This window comes from Stenella coeruleoalba, assembly GCF_951394435.1.
Source record: "Stenella coeruleoalba genome assembly, chromosome: 2".
NCBI lineage: Eukaryota > Metazoa > Chordata > Mammalia > Artiodactyla > Delphinidae > Stenella > Stenella coeruleoalba.
In genome coordinates, this window is record NC_137147.1 from 163,252,007 (window position 1) to 163,274,357 (window position 22,351).

Here is a 22,351-nt window from a genome sequence, read left to right on the forward strand (position 1 = left end):
GGCATGCACATGCATACACGCACACCAGGTGAAAACACTAGAAACAGAATGTACTGAAGACAATAAGAAAGTGAGTCTCTACCTAAGGCAGTTGTGGGGTTTTAGTGTTGCTGTATGTGGATTTTCGTTGGTGTTTTTGTTTTGCCAAATTTAGGCTGAGAAGGAACTTTGTTCAAGAAAACCACGAATCAAAACCAGCAGCTTTGTTGAAGGTGTGTCCTAGGGCCCATTTGGCACTTGGACAGCGTTTTAGACTTCTAATTGGCTTTGCAGCATTTTTGTCATCAAAGATACACTTGGAATTTGGCTCGATGCCTGTGTTACCTGTAAAAGTAAAAACATAAGGTACTGTATCTCAGATCCGCCCACTTGGGGCTCATATATCTTAGAAAAGCTTGCTGGAAATGGAGGGGGAAGTTGGAACAGTGGTAAATCACTTAGAAATGTGAGTTTTCCACACTGTCCATTCCCACTCAGGAGAATGTTTGAGTGGGGATCTCTTAATAGATGGACAACTCCTGAAACCACTTTCTCTTTCTTGTTTTCCTATCCGGGCCACCTCTGTGATTCTAATCTTCATTTCCCAGTCTTTCCCACACTGTCTTTTCTGCTCTCCAGTTTCTCTTAGAGGTTAGTGACTAGACTGGCTGAGAAAGGGGTCTTTTCACAGGAGGCACCATGAGGCAGTGCCGAGGGGCCGTGCCGTCTGTGAACCGTGTGACCACAGGTGAGTCACGCCATAGCTCAGAGCATCACTTCCCTCACTGGTAAAAGGAGAGGGTTGACCTGTTGGCTTCCAAGGTCCCTACATATGGAGACCAGGAATGTATCTTCCTGAATACAGACAGCAGGTGATGCCATGCATTGGGGTTAAGCCAAGGAGTCCTGTAAACTCCCAGAAGCTTCCGAGACCCGGAAGCTGAAAGTCCCTGTATTAGTTAATATATTCATGAGGGTTCTGCAGAGAAACAGAGCCAACAGGATGTGCACACACATGAGATTTATTGTAAGGAACTGGCTCACACTTTGTTAGAGGCTGACAAGTCCCAAGATCTGCAGGGGAGGGTCAGCAGGCTGGAGGTCCAGGAGGGCCAGTGGTGTAGTTGTAGTTCAAAACCTCAACACCTGGGTAGAGCCGACATTTTGGTTCAAGTCCAAAGGCAGGAAAGATACCAATGCTCAACTAGAAGGAATTCAGGCAGGAGGAGTTTCCTCTTTCTCAACCTTTTTGTTCTATGTAGGACTTCAACCGATGGGTTGAGGCCCATCCGCATTGCGGAGGGCAATGTCCTTTCCTCAGTTCATCAACTCAAATGTTAATCGCATCCCCAAACACCCTCACAGACACACCCAGCATAACATTTGACCACATACCTGGATACCCTGTGTTCCAGTCAAACTGACAAATAAAATCAGCCATCAAAACCTCGGTCAGAGATGCAGCAAAGGGAAGCTAAGACGTTATCCTGGCTTCTGGTCTGGCCCAGGACAACGCAATTTAATTCCTCTCTTCACTCCTCACAGCTCATGATATTTGAACTTCTCTTATTTGTTAAATGTATTTTTTGAACAGTTCAAAAGCAAGCATGCTGGGTGTGTCTTTCAGAATAATCTTGAGAAAGGAATAATTCTGTCAGAGGTCCGCTGTGGAGCTGCAGCAGTGAAGAGTCATCCACGCCCAGACATTGAGAGAGCGGAGCGGGGAAGACGTAGGAGGCTCATGGGAACCCAGGGACTCAGGTTCAGGGTCAGGAAAGGGACGGGCAGGCAGGGTGTGCGGCTCAGAGTCCCCCCTGAGGACGTGAAGAGGGAAGGAAGAGAGTTCCTGGAAGGAGTTTTCGCTTTGGAACCTGAAACACCACTGGTAGTTGCTACAAGCTTCTGATCTGGGGTCATTGGCTGACCAGAGTGATTTTTCTGGTGACAAGGACAGCGGCTATATATACACAGACCACCAGAAAGGGCTCTTTACTGCGCCCACGTCTCAGAGCTCCTGCTGGCAGCAGACGGAGTAGGGAGAGGCCCCAAACGTTCATTAGCGGTGGTGGATGATGAGCGAGGCGTGGCCTGAAGAGGCCCGAATCCTTTCCATGACTTCTGTTTCCTCTGTTAAATTTGATTGTAACTCAAGTTTCAAACTCTTATTTTCACAAACAATTTGTTTTTATAAGGAGATACTTTCAGGTGTGAAAGCAGGAACTTTAGGTCTTACCAGTTACCCACACTTTGACTGTCAATCTTTGTTTAATGGCAGCTCCTACGTTTCGGGCATGGTGCCTCGGAGGTAGTAAATTACCACCCAGATTCAGGATGGTTTTCACAAGGCTGCTCTTCATTCCTTGGGGTCAGTGGTATCCATCTTTAGAAGCCCTATTCACTTTGGAGAAAACCTTGCTTTGTTTTAATGTTAAGGCTCATACTGAATACAACCATAATGAGGTTTTGTAGGTTGTCATATGTTATCTTCAGATATGTTGCAGTGATCACATTCAATGCCATGATACATCTTATTTCACTCTGCTACATGTGGAGGGTAAATGTATGGGTGCTAGAAAAAAATGGAAGTCCATCAGCAAGAATTCTTTTTGCCCAATAAGGGACTAGAACACATGGGAAATATGTGAGTCTGTGAGTGGAGGTTTTGTTATATATTCTCAGACTTGGAGGAATTTGGCCTGAGTGAGAGAGAGCGATAGTGGATACTTAAGTGAAATGTCTGGAACCTGGTCTGTTTCATTATCTTCATTCTAAAAGAGCAAATTAACTGAAGAAGCCATTTCAGTGTATAATGTGTATTTGTGCAATTACAAGGGAATGTTTAAAACAGTTATCAATCAAAATTTGCAAATGACAGCAAACTTTGATGGCTTCACTGCTTTCATTCTGCAAACGGCTTTGGTCTGTTTTGATCTGCCCCATCCAGTCCTTGGGGCACGGATTAGGTCATGACAGTACCAGACAGGCACTTACACCCTGGGGGTCACTGTGTCCCCACACCCTGCTCTATATCACTCATAACTCACCCTTCAGCAAATCATTCTAAATGGATTTTTGACATGATTTTTAAACGGATGGTTATAAAAATATGCTGAAGGGTTCTCTTATTTAGTTGCTTTTAGGTAATCTTCTCTTGAGGGGAATTTACGAAGTCTCATCTGCTCAGGGTACCTGGGCAAAGCCAGGACCAGCCAGGTGGGAGAACCATTCACTGGGTGCGTCGGGGGCCCTAGAACATCCTTCAGTGAGGGTGCCTCTTCCAGGCAAAAAAAGCAAAACGCAAAGCAGAAGAGGTCAAGGGGAGATATGATTGGAGAGACGTAGGTAGAGCATGCAAACCAGTAGCAAGTTTAGGTGCCTGGGAGAATTGTGGATGGATGGCTGGGTGGGTTGATGGATAAATTTGATGATTTAATTCCTCTCTTCCCTCCTCACAGCTCATGATATTTAAACTTCTCTTAGTTGTTAAATGTGTTTTTTAAACAGTTCTAAAGCAAGCATGCTGGGTGTGGGGGCCTCAGAACACTTCTGTTGTGCCCTCCGTGGCATGAGCTTTGAGGATTTGCACAACTGCTTGTGTATGCCGTGCCCAGCTACATCCAGATCCCACTCACTGTTTTGTTTTTTGTGTATGTGTGTGCAAAATCTTTCTCTATTCAACATCTGTTTGGTTAGCTTTTTGTCTGTGCCAGGTACCTGGCCAGGTCCTGGCTAAAACAGTGTCAGTGAAGAGGTTGACATTGCCTCTGCCTTCGTGGACGTCACAGTCTGGAATAGGCAGGGGCAGAGTAGGAAGACAAGCATTACACAGACAAATATGCCTACAGTCGATTCTACCTGATGAGTGCTGGGCAGAAATACAGATGCTGAGAGAGAATGTAATGGGGCAGGGGGAAGGGAGGACCTAATCTGGTCTGGGGATCAGGAAAGGCTTTTCTGAAGTAGTGATATTCAAGCTAGGATCTAAATGATGAGTGGGAATTAGAAAGACAAAAATATGTGAGGATTCAACAGGTACAAAGGTGGCCCAGAGCCAGGGAACCCTACAGTGGGCAGCTGTGATCTTTTTTTTTTTTTTTTGCGGTACGCGGGTCTCTCACCGCTGTGGCCTCTCCCGTCGCGGAGCACAGGCTCCGGACGCGCAGGCTCAGCGGCCATGGCTCACAGGCGCAGCCGCTCCGCGGCATGTGGGATCTTCCCGGACCGGGGCATGAACCCGCGTCCCCTGCATTGGCAGGCGGACTCTCAACCACTGCGCCACCAGGGAAGCCCGGCAGCTGTGATCTTGTACATTTGTCAATGCTATTGATAGAAAGTGAACTTGAACTCCGCAGACTTAATGAAGTCTGAACGACAGGTAGACCATTTTTATTTTGGTTGTGTTTTTTTGAAGGCACTGTTAGACCTTTCTCATATTACCTGAAAGCATGGGCTGTCCCATGCATCTGCTGTAAGATTTTCAGTACAGATTGGCTGAGAAACACTAGAATGAATATAAATACATATAATAAATTAAAGCTGGACAAAGGAATTAACTGCATTTTTTTAGGCTTGTCATAAAATTGGAACCCCATTAAGTTGTCTTCAGATTCTGAATCTCTGAGCATATGTAAAATTGCATAGTTGTTCTCCGTTAGTTTTGAGCAAACTCACCCAAGATAGGCAAAGCTGTGCTTAACAGCCAACTGTCAATTCCCTACATGGGAGTTAGCAATTTTACGGACTACCTGTAACCACGCCATCCTCCAGACCTATTCCAGAGCCGTCTCCAATCTCTTCCAGTTGTTATCTACTCAAGAAATGCAAAATTATTTTAATACTAGAAAATTGCAAAAGAAAAAAAAATTGTTGCCAAGTGAAATTTTCCTCATTAGAACTAATGGTGGGAAGGCCAGTATGTAACAAACATTTCATTACAGAATTTTTCCAAAACTTATATTTGATATATTCAAGAACATCTGTTAATATAAAGCCCATACTGTGTACATTCTACCACAAGGTCACTGCCTGGGGCTGTGGCACATCTATCAGTATTTCATTAACCTAGAACATCTCAGGAAATGTGCCATCGGAGGTCACATTGCGACCCTCACATTGCGAGTCCTCATTATAGAAGATTATAGAAATGCATCTAATTAATACAGACAGAAGTCACAATACAACGTTGTAAGATTACGTAAGAAGGCTGACATTGTCACAGATTTCCATCCTAATCAAGTGCGTGGATATCTTCAAAAAGTCCAGCCTGTCTGCACGGAGCAGAGAAGAGAGCAGGGGACTCTCCTGCCTGTTCAGCCTGAAGCCCTATGTCACCCTCCTCACACTGCAACTCCCTGTTTCTAGCAGCTCCCTTCACACCGATCCCTTGTCAGTCAGTGGTTGGCTCCTGCCCCCGATCCCCTGCAGAAAAGGGAGAAGGGCACCGATATTTACAAAACACTGCAGCACACCAGGAGTCCGCCTAGGGATTTTCCCTTCATTGTCTCACTTAATTCTTTTTCTTTTTTTAAATTAATTAATTTTATTTATTTTGCCTGCGCCGGCATGCAGGATCTTTGCTGCGGCATGTTTAGTTGCGGCATGTGGACTTCTTAGTTGCGGCATGCATGTGGGATCTAGTTCCCGGACCAGGGATTGAAACTGGGGTCCCTGCATTGGGAGCGTAGAGTCTTACCCACTGGACCACCAGGGAAGTCCCCTCACTTAATTCTTAGGCATAATTCCCCCTTGTGTAGTTGAGAAAATGAGGCTCAGGTAGGCCAATCCTGTACTCAGACATCTCCAGTCCCAAGGTCTAGAAGCATCCCATATGCCAATGACTCCCAGCTCTTCGCCTCCAGCCCTGATCTTCATCTTCGTAAATACAGTGGACATTTCTCTGCCCTCATCTCTCAGCAGCATCTGTCAGGGTTGACTAGACCCTTCTCCTTGATTTCCATGGCCCCACACGCCTCCTTTGCTTCCTCCTGCTGTCTGGTCCTTTGCTGGCTCATCCTTATCTGAGTGTTGGATCCCCAGCACTCAAACGCCTTTCCCTTATCCAGCTGCACTCTCCCAGGGGATCAGCTCTACCCTCTTGGCTTTGAAGACCATCTGCGTGCTGATGACTTGCTAGTTTTGAACTCTAGCCCTCCTCCCCAGGACCTTCAGGCTCATATCTGTGGCTACCTGCTTGACATCTCCATCCCACAGGCATCTCAGACTTCCATATCCTACCCAAGGCTCAAGATCTATGCAATCCAATATGGTAGTGCCATGGAGCTATTTACATTAGTTAATACATTAATTAAAATTAAATAAGATTTAAAAGTCAGTTTTCCAGTTGCACTAGCCACATTTCAGATGCACCGTAGCTCTCTGTGAGTGGGGGTCACCACATCAGATTGCAGATAAAAAGCATTTCCACCATCACAGGAAGTTCTGGTGGTCAGTACTGCCCTAGTTGTTTTTAACCCCTCCAAATTTGCTCTTTCACCCGGGACCCCCTTTTCAAATAACCTACCTGTTCCTCAAGTCAAAAATCTAGGAGACGTTCTTGATTCCTCTCCTTCCAGCATGCCTTATATCATCTTCATCAGTTAGTCTTGTCTACTGTGTCTCGAAAACATACCTCATGTCTGTATACTTTTCTTAGACTCCAGTGTTCCCCAAGCTGAGCCACCAGCCTCTGTCATGTGGATCACTACAGTGGCTCTGCAATGATCTGCCTTCTTCCACTCTTGCTCTATAACCTATTGTCCACACTGCAGGCAGCCAGAGTGATTTTTGAAAACTGTAAACCAGTTCCCCTGTCTCCTCGCTGAAAACCCTCCAATGATACCTCATCTGATGTAGAATAAACCCCCTGTTGAAATCTTAGTTTACATGGCCTCTTTTTCCATTTGGGCTGCCATAACAAAGTACTGTAGATCAGGCGGCTTATAGACAACAGAAATTTGTTTCTCACAGTTCTGGAGCCTGGAAGTCCAAGATCAGAGTGCCAGTGTGGTTGCATTCTGGTAAGAGCCCTCTTCCAGGTTCTGCCAACTTCTTGTGTCCTCACGTGGAAGTAGGGCCAACTAGTTCTCTGGGGTCTCTGATGAGGGCACTAATCCCATTCATGAGGGCTCCACCCTCATGGCCTGATTACCTCCCAAAAGCTCCACCTCCTAATACCATCACTTTGTGGGTTAGGTCAACGTATGAATTTGGTGGGGGTGGGTGGGGAACATAAACATTCAACCCATAACACATGGCCCTGCATGACCTGAGCCTTCGTCTCTCTCAACCACTCTACTCTGCCCACCAGATTCCAGTCACCATGACTTTGCTTTTGGTCCCCAAATACCTTAAGAAAGACCTGTGCTGTCCTAAGGGTCTTAGGACAAGCTCACCCCTTTGCCCAGAAGCTCTCCCGGATCATCACTGGGCTGGCTCTTCCCTGTCATCCAGTGGGGCCATCTTGGAGCCCACATAAAAGTGACTCCACCACATACTCATCTCAGGCTTGTTTCTATCTCCCCACAGCGTTTTGAACTCTCTGAATGTTTCACATTTACCTATTTGCTCATTTATTTCCTTCCTCTTCCTCCTTCACTAGAATATAAGTCATAAATCCTGGGGATTCAATATGGATAAGACACGCTTTGCCCTCTTAGAATACAAAAATCTAAAAATGATTTGTAGCAGGGCAGCGCAGTGGAAGCGTGCTGGGCCCATAAAAATGATTTTGTAATTAACTTATCTTTTTTTGGAATGTGGACAGGTGATGGAAGAGATTAACTGTTTTAATCTTGAGCATGCTAATAATTTTTTTCAACAAATCTTTTCATCCTTTTCTTGAGTAATGCAAAAGTAGAATTTCTCTATCAGAGTCTCAGCAAGCACGTTTCATATACAAAATTAAAACACCTTCGCTTCTTTCTTACCCATTGTTTTGGCTGTGACCACATTTTTCCTGGCCAGCCTTGAGGGGCAGCTGGATGGGAGCTGGAGGGGCATAGCTGGAAAACAGGGAGAGGTGATTGTTAGAAATCACTGAGGCCCCACCAAAGGCAGTGAAAGTTGTTGCCTGGATGGATGGAAGATCAGTGCACACTACAGAGCTGGTTGACATGGAGTCGGAGGAATGGATTTTAGATGCGCTGTTGTGAGCACATCTAAAGGTGGTAGGAAGCCTGCAGGACCGAGACTGTAAAAGCAGTAGGCCTCCAGGATGGCAGGGACAGACCTGCTTTGGAGGACAGGGTACACACCCTGCAAAAGGACTTTGGTTCCAAGATGTCCCTCCCCTCCATGCCCACATGCACAGATGGTCACACTCTCAGTAGCATCTCTCTCAGAAGTGGGTTGCCTTGGATCACAAGCAGCTTAGAATTAAGTGCGGTCCAATGCAGCCCATCCAGTCTCTGCTGCGTGGTTTCCAGAATCCTTCGTGATTTGACTCATCCTCACCGGTCACATCTTCCAGATAAGTCCGGCTTCTTTGCATATCTTGTCCGTTCCTGCGTCTCCCTCTTCTCCCTGCCTGTCATGATCTTCCTCCTAATGCCTTCCTTCAGGAATCAGCCAGCACTTTTCTGCCATTCAGTGAGTGCTATGCTAGACTGAGGACACAAAGGAAGTTCAGATACCTCCTTCAGGAACCTTCTCTAACCACGGATTTCTCCCGTCTACGACGTCCTGTGGTCAACCAGCCTGGATCACAGCCTGGCAAGTCATTAGTTGCTAGTGGTCTTGATAGTCAACTTGAACTTAGTTTGTAGCTCCCCAAATAGAGACTAACTGCATGCCACATGGTGGGCTTATAGAAGGTGCTCACTTAATGCTTCTTTCATTGATTCTATTTCCCTGAAAATTAATTCAGCAAAAACTCCTTTCATGATCGTTCAAATGACTGGACTCTGCCTGCCCACTGGACTTTTCTCCACTTGACTAAATACTGCTCCTCCTTTAAGACAGCTCCGATTCACTTTTTCCTGCCCTGTCCCCTGGCCTTCTGTGGTCTTCCAAAACACCTTCACCCCCTCTCCCTCCACCATCAGAACATCCGTACTGTGTTTTTCTTGTCTGTGTATCTTGGTCACCTGCCCCCCATACACACTGGCCTGTGTACCCCTTGGAAACAGGGACAGCGTATTTTATCACTTGATGCAAGACTATTTGATTAGGTGAATAAAAAGGCATACAATGCAAGTAAAGTAGCAAAAATGTTTTCCCCCAATAAAGCTTGAAAAAAATATAAAGAGAGTATGCATTCAAAGACACAGTACACAAATACGGACAGTCTGCTTGGGCTGCCATCACAAAATACCACGCACTGGGTGACTCGAAACAACAGAAGTTATTTCCTCAGCATTCTAGAGACTGGAAGTCCAAGATCAGAGTGTGGGCATGTTTGGCTTCTCCTGGAGCCTCTCTCTGTGGCGTGCAGACAGCTGCCTTCTCACTGTGTCCTCACGGGGTCCAGCCTCTGTGTTCATCCCTGGTGTCTTCTCTCACTAGACCTGTATGACCTCATTTAACTTTAATTACCTCTTTAAAGGGCCCATCTCCAAGTACAGTCACATTCTGAGTTGTACTTTGGCTGGGGCGGGTGGGGGTGGGGGGCGGCGGTGGGCGGCTGTTAGGATTTCAACATAAAAAAAATGGGGGCTGGGGGGACACAATTCAATCCATAACACCCAGACACCGAGAAGGGAAAAGAGCCAGAATCGAAATGCAGTGGCACACAAGGGGTTACATTTCTGTGCCCCATTCCACGGAGAGGCGTGTGTTTGTGTTTTGGAAACTTCTGAACAGATCGAGGCTGGGAAGACGTTGCGAAACTGAATTCTGAGAATAAAGGTATTTTGATTATTAAAGTGGGATTTGTTGAAGGAGGGAAATGTTGAGGACAGAGTTTTCATGAAACAAACCCTTAATCGTCCCAGAGTGGGTGAGAGAGTCCCCCCAGGAGCAGAGAGTGAGGGCACCAAAGACACATGAAGTCCTGAGGATCAGGGCACAGAGAGACAGCGGGTGCCCTGCATGGGAGGAAGGAAGTTCCAGGGGCTGCCAAGTCGGGACTCGATTGAGGCAAAGACTGATGGTCTTTATCTTTCTCCAGGCTGCGTGAAAAAAAAATTTCTGTCATCTGGGCCTTGGGCTTTCACAGTTGAAAACTGCTTTGTCTGCAGCCTCTCAATCACAACCTGTATGTTTCAGGACTGCCTTCCCCTTAGGATCAAATAGGGGAAATGTTCTTAGAAAACACGCATTCTTAACCAGCCTTGCTCTGGGGCACATTAAGCCATGTGGCTCCTGTAGCCACGCCTCCCGGGTCTTGAACACTGGCGCTGCCTAGTTATCTGACATTCTTGTGAATTTCGGGCCATATCTGCTGTAACACTGCTTTTCATCATCCCCAGTATCAGCACTAATACTTCTCAGACTCCTGTCTCTCATATTAATAGCACAGCACTATACTATTTGGCCTTTTTGGGAAGGAAGAAGTTTTTTTCTTTAACCCTCAGATGGTCCCTGGCTGGATCTGAAGATGAAACTCACAAAGACAGATGAATAGGAAAAAAAGCAAACAAATTTTATTGAATTTTTACATATCCACAGGAGGCTTCACAAGGGAATGAAGACCTCAAGAAGTGACCAGGGCAGGAAGCTTTTATACCTTTTAGGCAAACAATAAATTTGTGAAGAATGGACAAGACAAAGTAGTTTGTCATAAGGGTAGTAAACGGTGAAGACGTGTAACGAAGATGATAAGGGTTAGTTGAACATGGTTTACTTGCCAGTTTCACTCTGGGCTGATAAGAGTCTGTCTCCAGTGAAAGGAGAATTTATTTCCTGCCTTCAGACAGAAAAGTGGGAACTTCTTTTACATTTACTTGCTTCTTAACTGCCTTCAGTTCAAAATAATTTTATGTCGAAGAGGCATATTTGAGGGTGACATATTCTGGTTTCCACTGGCCTTCTTCGTATTTTATTAAATCTAACTCCTAGAGGAATAGATTTTTGGAGCCCATTTTTCAGCATTAGCACAAGTACCATTTTTGAATGAACATGTGGGTGATGTAAGATATGAAACATTTTAGACTATAATTAGCAGTAAATCTTAAAATAAGAGGAAAATATCTACCAAAATCAGATGAAGTTCAAGTGCATGTAAAAAATAACATGGTTTGCCCAGTATTAACAGTGGATGCATGGTACACTGACAAAGTTGTATATAATAGTACATTACAGAATATATTACAGTATAGAATCAAAGCTTAGTTTACTTGATCCAGCGACTCTGAAATTCTGTTTCTTGACTATTTTTTAATTTGAAGAGATTTGCATTACTTAAAATTTTGCAAGTAAACAAATTTTATTGAGATCATTACGTCCAGCTATTTGGTTTTTGCATAGTTAAGATTCACATACAGTGATAGCAGTGCAGTGTAATAGGCAAGGAAGATCAGAGACTGAGCAAACCCAAGTTCACTGCAAAGGCAGGTTATTCTAAATAAATGTCCAAGTTCAAATTGAGAGGAGTAGAGAATTTTTCAAACCATATTCCTGTCTTCTGCTCCCTTAGTCTTTGGTAGCCAGTTTCCTTCTATATAGCTACATCCCCCTAAAGCTGAACCTCTCTCCCCTAGCTGCCATTAAGTAATTTTATTTATTGACCTGTTATTATGGTCCTATTCCTTTTCTCCAATCACCTGACCCCTGATCCTTCCAACTACATTCTGATGCTTTGCGTGTTTTCATTGGGGAACTCCATTTCTAAAGAGGACCTTTAAACCGCACACGTTGGAAGCTTGCCGTAGGAGGATATTGACTCAAGCAAACAACCTGTCAGCTCAGCAGCCCATCACCCCAACCTTCACGTGTCCTGCCAGCCTGAAAATGAGACAGGCCCCTTGCCACAATTCTAAATGTATTTCCTTGTCAGTGATTCTGGGATTCTGGTTGTTCACAAGTGATTTTGAAAATGATTGGGTGTCTTAGCTCAGGCTGTCATAACAAAATACCAGCGACTGGGCAGCTTAAAGGACAGAGATGTATTTCTCACAGTTCTGGAGTCTGAGATGTCTAAGATCAAGGTGCTGGCACATTTGGTTCCTGTTAGGCCTCTGTTCCTGGCTTACAGATGGCCACCTTCTCACTAGGTCCTCACATGGCTTAGAGAAAGAAAACTCTCTGGTGTCCCTTATTCTTCTCATGGAGACACTAATTCCATCATCAGGGCCCCACCCTCATGACCTCAACTAAACCTAATTACCTCCGTAAATTCCCACCTCCAAATACCATCACACAGTTTGGGGGAGGGGGACAGTTAGAGCTTCAACATATGAACTGGGGGACGGGGGCGCACAAACATTCAGTCTGTAAGAATGGCCTTTTGAAATGTGTGCTTAAGGAGATTTCTGGAAAGTATAAAGTGATTTACAAACTTGAAGGTATTTTTATCAGTATTGTTACATTTTTTGTTGGCAAGTTTTTTAAACTTTCACCCTGTTCCTTGGTTTCTAAGGAAATGACATTCTTTCTGAGCAATGTTCAGAAAGATAAATCCCTGGTGCAGTTTGGAATTTAAGAAGTGAAATACTAAATGTGCAGAAAATGGAGACCCTGACACTACATGTGACAGGAGTATCTTAAACTTCAACTCTGATGCTTCAGTTCTTATTGCATTGCTGACCTATCACAGTGAAAATATTGTTCAATGGCTATTAATACCTTATATCACATTGCGGAGAGGTGGACTTTGAGAGAATGGGAAGCAGGAAAGATCAGTTTTGAGGGAGGGAAGGGACCTGGCAAAGTGCAGGTCACAGAGTGCTAAGGGTGGGAGGTGGAGGAAGGGATGAGCTTTATTTATTTATTTATTTGTTTATTTATTTGGCTGTGCTGGGTCTTAGTTGTGGTATGCAGGATCTAGTTCCCTGACCAGGGATCGTACCAGGGATTGCTCCTGCATTGGGAATGCGGAGTCGTAACTGCTAGACCACCAGGGAAGTCCCAGGGGTGAGCCTTGTGGCTCGAGGGCTTCCAGCACCTTGCAGAGGATGTGAGTAGCAGGCAGCCCAGCGGTAAGAAAGCACTGGAACACTAGTAAGTGGTACCATTATTGAAGGTGGGCTGATGTAGGGAATGAGGAGGGGCACAATCAAGACAGGGTATTCCTCCGGCGCAGCTAATGCCACCTTGATTGGCACCAGCTGCACAGGGTGGCTGGCACCTAATGGGCGCCCAGTACACGTGGAATGAATGATTGAATAAATGATTCAGTGAAGTGAATGCACGCAGGTTCTCCCTACCCCTGGCAACTGTGCATCTCCTGTAATACATCCTCAAGCTCTGCAAAGGTCTTCCATTGAAATCATTGGAAGAAGGTTCCAGAAAAATGAAGAGTGGCGAGAACTTGATGTGAGTTGCTGAGAGGGAATGTCTTGGGATCTGGGCTTACCTAAGGATGGTTAATGTAGACAACATGGTCATCAGGATGTAGTTGCTCCCCTGTTTGTACTTCTTTTCACTCTTTGAATTGCTTTTTATTTCTCCTGAGCGTCCTTCTTCTTTTATCTAGATTGCTCAGTTTGCTTTGGAAATGAGACACTATGCAAGCGCAGTATGGCTTGGAATGATTATATGTAATGGGAAAGACTCTAATACATAGGCCTTTTATAGCTGCAATTGTGTTTTATTAGTTTTTTTGAAAAGAACATTTCAGTGGCTCAGTTACTGAACATTAATTGCGTTGACTTGAAGAAAATGAATCATAGCTTTGTGTGTTAGTGTATGTGTGTGTGTCACTCCTGGGGCCTGTCTTTTAAAGATGTAAAAGTTGTTTGTGAAACTTTCATGATCTTAATATTTCACATACACCTTTTTCATTTTGTTTTTGGAAAATTTTTTTCTCTTTTATTGAAATAGTGCTGATACGTCCCTTGAAGCTAATTTCAAGGGATGACTCAATTATTTGCACAAAGCATTGTGTTTCTTGGAGAAGTCTGTACTCCAAGAATTTGAAGGCAAAGGTATCAGTTGAATTGTTTCTATTCAGGATTTAACAGTTCTGTTACTTTGTTCAACTCAGAGCAACATCAAATCTCAGAGCTGAAAGGGTCTCTGTCCACCCAGGCTTTTTAACCTTTAGCGACCTAGGTCCCCTTTTGATAAATACAAAAAAAAAATGGTAATGCAATCTGAAATTCAAAGAAATTGAAATGAAATATTCTCAACAAAAACCGAAGTAAAACAATGTAATGGAGTGTCGTTCTTCTATCTCTTTTTGTAAATCACAAGTGGCTTTAAGGCTCTGATGCCTCTCAGGGTAGTTGACTAGATTAACTACCTCATTTTACAGATAAAAAGACTGAGGTGCAAAGATTCCAGGAGTGCCCATCCTCTCAGCGTCTTAGGAGCAGAACTGGGTCAAGAACCCGGACGTCCTGTTGGCTGCTTCCTGCTTTGCCCACAGCACCCCTCCCACCGCCCAAACCTTTAAGGCTATACTCGCATGCAAAGGAGGCATCTTATCCAGTGTCATCGCCCTATAACTGATGATGCTGATATTCTGGAAGGTTATCCTGAGTTAATGCTGTCCCAGCAGGATGGAGGCAAAGGCCGAGAGAAATTTCTCAGGCCTGGCCAGTCCATGGATCCTGGTTGATTTTTATTTACTTTATTTCGTCCTGGACCGTCTGTACCATCATGACATAGAAACACTGCCCTGATATAGCTTCTGGGGAATAAGGGGGCAACATTTAAATCTGAAAATTGATTTTTTTTTTTTTGGCGGTACGCGGGCCTCTCACTGTTGTGGCCTCTCCCGTTGCGGAGCACAGGCTCCGGACGCTCAGGCTCAGCGGCCATGGCTCACAGGCCCAGCCGCTCCGCGGCATGTGGGATCTTCCCGGACCGGGGCACGAACCCGTGTCCCCTGCATCGTCAGGCGGACTCTCAACCACTGCGCCACCAGGGAAGCCCTGGATTAATTTTTGAAATAAAGTCTGGGTCTTTCACCATATTGAAAGGTCTTATTGGTAGTTTTCACTGAAAAATTTAACACGTCTTTTTTAACTTATACTGATTGATTCTCTCTCTTTTTTTTTTTTAACAGTGTATCTGGTGGAGAGCTGTTTGACCGGATAGTGGAGAAGGGATTTTACACAGAGAAAGATGCCAGCACTCTGATCCGCCAGGTCTTGGATGCTGTCTACTATCTCCATAGAATGGGCATTGTCCACAGGGACCTCAAGGTGAGGCTGTCGCTTAGCAACACCCTCCAGTTGCTTTCCAACCCACAATGCACCTGTCGGAGCAGATTGGCTCCAGAGGAGGGATGAGGTTGCCTTGATGTAGATACGGTGGGCTTTGTGTACTGTTAGTCATCAGGGTCTTTGGGACCCAGAGGTAGCTTGAAAGATGATGAAGATCAACGGGGCTGGCCATTGTTTGGGACATTGAATAACCACTGTACAGCGAAAGGGCCATGGGGAGGTAGGTTGTGTATTGCTTCAAACTTATCTAAAGGGTAATTTTGTTCAAGACCTGGATGCCATGAAGATTGCCCAGTGCAGTTCTCCAGCCTTTTCCCAATTCCAGCCCTGTTTCAGTGCAACCCACCATATGAAAGAAAGGGAGCAGTAGATAGAGGGTGTGAGGTGAGGGAGAAAGGAAATAAAAGGTTATCCAGAAAGATGGGTTAAATGACATACAGTTACAGCCTTCTCCCAATGTCCTGTCGGTTCCATTCTTATCTTTTCCCTGTGAGGTTTTGAAATACTCACCCTTCACCAGTAGCATTGAAGGATCTGGGCCTTGGTCACCTTGGCCCAAGGGTCTCTGTGGATGCCGAAGGGTAGGTATCATAGTACCAAGGGTAGGTATCGAACATATCAATTTGAGGAACGGAAAAAATCTGCGCTGTTGACCCGAGGCTATAAAGTGGCTTCATTCTACAGCAGTTATAGGTCCAGCCCCCAGAACTCACGGCACCAGTCAAGATAGACCTCTCACCCCAGCACACATACTCACCACTCCTATCAGAAACACAGGGATTATATTGTGCTGAAGCCATGCTCTACACAACTACGGGCAATCTAAATCAATTTAGGGAATAAATGGTAAACGTGTGTTAAAACAGAATGTTAACATCCGGCCGTCATCTGGTGCTGGCTGTCAAGGTGTAAAATGGTGTGGCTTTTTCCTTTCATAGGAATTCACTGTGAAGTTTTTGCTTTTCTCCATGTTAATCACTTTCCATTGACTAGGGTAGTGGCTCCCAAATGTTAGCCTACATCAGAACTGTCTGGATGGCTTGTAAAAACAGATTGCTGGCTCTACCCCAGAGGTTCTGATCCTGCAGGTCTGCATCAGGGCCCGGGAACTTGCATTTCTAAGGGGTTTACAGATGATGTTGATGTTGGCCTGGGAACCACACTTGGAGAACTGCTGGACGAGGGTATTTGAGGACGTTGATGGACTTCTTACAGCCTTTGCTAGCCTCCTGATGGGTGAAATGGGCTGTGAGCACAAGTAGTTCATCTTCAGGACTTGCAGGGCCTTCAGAGGGCCAGGTAAGGGCTAGGTAAGGTGACCTGGCGCCTCTGTACCAGGCAGCCGTGCCTTCTCTGCTCTCTTGTGCCCTCACGAAATGCTGGTTCTGTGCTTCCAGGCCACAGCAGGCAGCTAGCTCTTCCTGAACAAGTTAGTTTAGTGACCGTAGAGATGTGATGTGGTGTACTTACTAGAAATCATTTCTAAGCAGGTAAGCCACTTCCTAGATGGGCAATGTTTATTTCCCCCTTAGAAAATGGTAAGGAAGGCTTTATTCAAGACTCCTGCACGAGGGACATTGCATTAGGGGAGAGAATTGGGCTCCACTGCACATGTGGCAAGGACACATGGGGAGGTATAGCCGTTGAGCAGAGTGAGGGGTCATGGATGGACTGGCTTTATGGGAGATCATGTTTTTTACACGTAGGTAACGCTTTTGGAGAAGTACATGCAGCTCCCAGCCTGTAGAACTTTAAGATCACCAGGCTTGTAATTGTGGATAGAATGTTACCATTTTAGGACCTTTCTGTGGTCTCTTTTCAGAGGCACAAAGAAGTTTGATCTATGTGGAGGAAGTTGGGGTTCAGGAATTAAATTTTCGTAAACCTCTAAGAAAATTAAACTCTGTGATAGAGGCCAGAGCAATAGAGAACATGATTGGGTTCATGTAAGATTAGAGCACAATTTGAGATGCTGCCCTACCCCCACAGGTGGCTATACCTCTTTCTCCCTTCAGAAAGGTATTCTTGTGTCTTCTTGCCCCAGAAGCTGCTAACGATGATCAGTTGTCTTTTTTCAAAACAAGCGAAACGTCCCCTGTTGCCTCCTCCCGTTAGGCACTGTTGCCCTTTGGAGCTGGGTCATGCTTTGCTGTGCGAGGCTGCCCTGTGCATGTTCAGTAGCGACCCTGGTCTCTACCCACTAGGTACCTGTACCAGTCCTGAAGTTTTGACCACCAAAAAGTGTCTCTAGGCATTGCCGAATGTCTCCTGGGGGGCGAAATTGTCCCCAGTTGAGAATACTGGATCAGGAGTATGACTATAGGTAACATGAACTTTACAGGAAGTGTTGATTCAGATCTTTTAGAAGATTGTTATGTGAACAAGCGTTGGAATTGACATCCCAAGTCAAGTATTGGCCACAAATTGTCTTGCAAAGATGCCGTAAAATACAGAAAAATCATTTTTCGGTGAGTCCTGGGCCTCATAGGATCCCAGGAAGCATCGTAAGACCGCCTCCCTCCTCCTGCCCCTCCACCCCTCACAGCCCTCCTACTGCCTAGTGGGGGCCTCCACCCACATCATCCCTGAGCCCATCTTCCCTCCCACTTTTTCCCTGTGCACCCCTCCCCGCAAGTAAAGCCCTGCTGTGCTTACTAAGTCTTGAGGTAAGTAAAAGTATTGACCTAAGCTGAGAATGGCCAGTCCACTGAACCCTCCTTGACGATTGCCCTTCAGAAGAGCAGCTCATTGATCCAAATGCGTCTCCTGTAGGAGGAAGGTATCAGGAGAGATTCGGGGCTCTTAGGCCGTCTCCTGCCTGGATGCAGCCTTGTCTAGGAGCATGAGATCCTTGACTTTACAGCTGTAGAAGTACTGGGACAGGAAGTTATAAAATCAGACACTTTAAAAAAAAAATTCTCTTTGCACCCATGATTGGATTCTTACTGTTCATCAAAGGTGAATCCCTAAACATTCAGAGAAGCCAAGAGCCACGTGCACTGTTTGGTTAGATTATTTCCCTCTGCTTTCTAAGTGTTGTTGTTTCTACTATTGATTGGCTCATTTTATTCTAGTTTAAAAGGAATTGAAAGCATCCTCAAGCATACATTGGACTTTCTTCTAATTTTATGCTTCATCCACAGGGTTAAAGTCACTGTGAATGATGTATCATGTTATTTTGAGTGAGGGGTAGTATTTTTTTCCTTGGGGTTCAGTTAAAGAAAAAAATGGTTCTGACACATGTTAAAATGGTAAGGAAGGCTTTATTCAAGACTCCTGCAAGAGGGGCATTGCATTAGGGGAGAGAATTGGGCTGCACATGTGGCAAGGACACATGGGGATGTATAGCCGTTGAGCAGAGTGAGGGGTCATGGATGGAAAATTACTGTGAGAGACAGCAAGGGTGGGGGGATGCTTGCTCAACATCTCCCTCCGTCTCCATAAGCCCCGCCCCCATTTTTTGCCAGAAACAACCAGATTCCCCAATTTTCCACAAGATGTCATACAAACGAAACTTTGCTGTCTCCTGGTTTACCCCAGGATTGCCATCCGTAAGCCCCTCCCATGTAGACACCACGGGGGTGCCACTGATGTACAGACTTAGAGTGGAAACGGGAGCTGTAATCGGACCTTTGCTGCATGTAGTGCATTACTGCTGCCTGAGCTCTGACATTTCATTTTACAGTCAGGGAAGCAAACGAGGAACCATCTTGACCCGTCTTCTACAGAAACAGAGCTTTTAAGGACACATGGCTAGAAAGCTCTAGATCTTCTGCCTCCGATTCATTCGGTGATGACCTCCCCCTGTTTCCCAGGGAGCGGAGCGCTCGGATATCAGCTGGCCCAGGAAAGGGGGAAGTGCAGTGCATGTGCCCGAGCTATGGACACAGGACGTCCCTTAGGGCGGGGAGAGAGACCCTTAGGTTGGAGACAGGTTGCTGACAAGGGTCAGAAAAAAGAAACCGAATAGCACCTGCAAAGACAATTTTCTTTCTGGGAATCTCTGTGCCCCGAACCCAAGAAATGAATTGACAAGTCTGAGAGACATCTGCTTTCTAGTTGCCTCAATATATGGTTCATGGTTCTTAAGTAGAGAAAATACTAATAAGGGAAAGGGGCTCACATTTATTGAAAATCCGTAAATGCCCAATACTATATAAGGCACCCTGCATTGTTTTCACTAAACACTGCTTTTCTTAAGGCGTTTACTGTGTCTAAAGGTCAAGTCTGTTCTTCCATTGTCATTAAGTTTTGGTGGTTTGGTGAGGCTCCCACAAGTAACCCAGCTTTTAAAACAGATTTCTTTTTTACATTTCTTTTTAGCCTGAGAACCTATTGTACTACAGCCAGGATGAAGAGTCCAAAATCATGATCAGTGACTTTGGATTGTCCAAAATGGAGGGCAAAGGAGACGTGATGTCCACAGCCTGTGGGACCCCAGGCTATGTCGGTAAGGACTGCGCGTGTGTGTTTTCCCACTTGTCAACCTGATCGCTTGTCTTAAGCATTTGAGCCTGGCACGTGATCACAGCTGCCTTCGTTTCCCTTGAGGGAGGAATAAAAAGACTGAGAGACACTGGAATGAGTTTGAAGGGAAGTGACTTCCCCTGAAACCTTTTAATAGTTGGGTGGAAATCCCGTTTGATTTGGGCGTGGGCCTGTGTGGAGGCCAGGAATCGATTTGGGTGAATTCCCAGGTTCTAAGACCAGAAATATGTCATGTATATCTATGTTTTTAAATGATTTACAGTGACATGTGGGATGACAATAAGGTGCAAACACACATAAAACAAAATGTTGAGATAGAAACACGTAGAAAGAAAATATTGATAGGAGGAATCTGGCTCAGACCTTGACCAAGTCACTCTCTTTAATTAGCCAATCCTGATCTGTCCTGGAGAAGCCAAGAATTAAAGTTTTTTCTAAAATCAGAACCCCAGAGATCCTTTGTCCCTGACACTCAGAATGCAGAAAATGCTGTGGCAGACCTGAGCACATACTGAGACTCAACTTCCATCTTCTGGGGGCCCAGAGAAAGGCCATCGGAACTGTGTACGAAGTTATCGAGGCTTCCATTTGCATGACTGTATAAGTGCCTGCTACGTACCAGATGCTGTTCTAGGCACTGGGGTGAAGACAGTGAATGAGACGGAACACCTGCCCTTGTGGAGCTGACCTTTCAGTTGGGAGAGACAGGCAGAAAAGAAACAGAGGAACAGGGGCATTTCAGATCTTACATGCTATGAAGAAGACAAAACGGGAGTGTATGATAGAATGGCAGGTGTGAACAGGGGTTGGGACAGTTAAGGGGACAGGAGGAGACTCAGGCATTAGCCTTCATGACGAGAAGCAGCCCCAACCATGGGAAAGTCAGGGGACAGAGTTCCAGGTGGAGGCATCAGCTTGTGCTGGGGAGAGAGTGAGTACAAGCTAGGAAGGTCTAAGAGCAGGAAGAACTGAGACTGGAAGAGACTTTGAGAAAATGGAGACCAAGGCTGAATTCTCATCATACAGCCCATGATGGCTTTTCTTAATGAGAACAGTAAGCCTGCCCTGAAGGAGAGGAGGTGATGTTAGATGACCAATGTTATTCCTGTTTGTTTGGGGATACAACCACGTGACCTTCCCAGGCAGGCTGAGGGAAGCAGGCCTCAGCTAAACGTGTCTGGGGCCCAGAGCATGGTCAGAAACTTCGAAAGACCTCGGAGGCAATTCAGGGCCCTCCAAGTGCTTGCATGATAATGGGCGTTAAGTCATCACTGTTAATGTCACAGCTGTTGCACTTTTAAAGGAACTCAGGAGAAAAGAACAGACTTGAAGAGAATAGAGACTAAAATGAGGGGAAGGGAAGGAAGCCACAGATTTAGGAGGAGATCAAGATGGTATAAATGCGGGAGGGGAGGAGAAGATGTGGTCAGTACCTGTTAGCTCTCGACTGTCACAGTACCCAGGAATTCTGTCCCTGGGTTGTGTGTATGCACTAGATACAGAAGGGGAGGTGGTTCTGATCGCGTCTGCGAAGCCAGCACATCTGATGGAGATGCATGGCAGGGTGCGCAGTCCCCGTTCTAGGAGGGAAAAGTCATGGTTTCAGGAAGAGCTTGGACTCCATCAGGAGGACTTGGATCAGCAGCTGTGGTGTGAGATGCACGTGTAGACACGTGTGTGCCCTGAGGGGGGGCCGTGGGTGGAAATGTGAGCGTGTGCGGTGCGTGTGTGATGTGTGTGTGTGTGGAATTTCTCCGGTTCAGTCCAAGCCACCAGACAAGCAGCAAATAAAAATGAATGAGACAAGCTTATTCTCATTTCTCTTAAAAGACAGGGGGGAAAAAAGCCGGTTCCAACCGTGGTGAGTCATAGGCATCAGAAAATGGACAGGCCTATGAGGTCATGGGGTCCCGTCTCCCGGCTGGAATGGCTTTGCTCTGCTCCGCAGGGGCTGCTGCCCAGGCCACGCCGGGCGAGGAAGCTGCGGATGCTGTAGCCGCCCAGCTCCTGCTTCAGCACGTGGGCTCTGACAGAGAATGTGCATATTTACATAGACATCGTACTGTTCTCGTATTTGGCTCTGATGTTGGAAAGCTCCAGCACTTTCTAAATGGATTTTCGCTTTTTTCCATTTTGACAGAGCTTGTGGAATGGCAGTTTCTCTGGGTTTCTAAGTGGCTCCATCCTAGTGGTCTGGTTGCGTTTAGATGTCAGTCGCTGATGAGTCTGGGAACCGGGACTGGGGTTTGGATGTGGCCTTTGCTCTTTTACCCTAAATGGTGGCAAGTGGAGCCGTCGGGTAATTCTGTTGTCAGATACAGAGTTTTCCTGGAGTGAAGAGGAGAAAGGAGGACTATGGGAATATAGCAATTCTGTTTGTTCACATTTATTGAGCACCAAGATTCTTGGGGGACCTTTCAGAGTAAGAAAGGGGCAACACTGGAGAGCTTGTGTCTACGTAGACATGCCCTGGGCAGTGAGCAGCTGAGCTTAGGCTGTTTCTCCCCAACAGTCTGCATGGCAAGCTCCTATTCGGCCATTAAAGCCCAGCTTACGTGACCCTTTTTTTGTTTTTATTTTAAATTTATTTATTTGTTTTTATTTTTGGCTGTGTTTGG

The 22,351-nt window shown here is 45.6% G+C and overlaps 1 protein-coding gene across 3 annotated transcripts in view; it reads left to right on the plus strand.

Moving 5' to 3' along the window:
• Window positions 1-22,351, plus strand: part of CAMK1D (calcium/calmodulin dependent protein kinase ID) — a 417,502-nt gene that overhangs the window by 340,117 nt on the left and 55,034 nt on the right. For all 3 annotated transcript variants that reach the window (XM_079912676.1, XM_079912678.1, XM_079912677.1), the window contains 2 exons: window positions 15,086-15,224; window positions 19,569-19,695. In XM_079912676.1, the coding sequence (XP_079768802.1) occupies window positions 15,086-15,224; window positions 19,569-19,695 (266 nt within the window). The remainder of the gene's footprint in view (window positions 1-15,085; window positions 15,225-19,568; window positions 19,696-22,351) is intronic.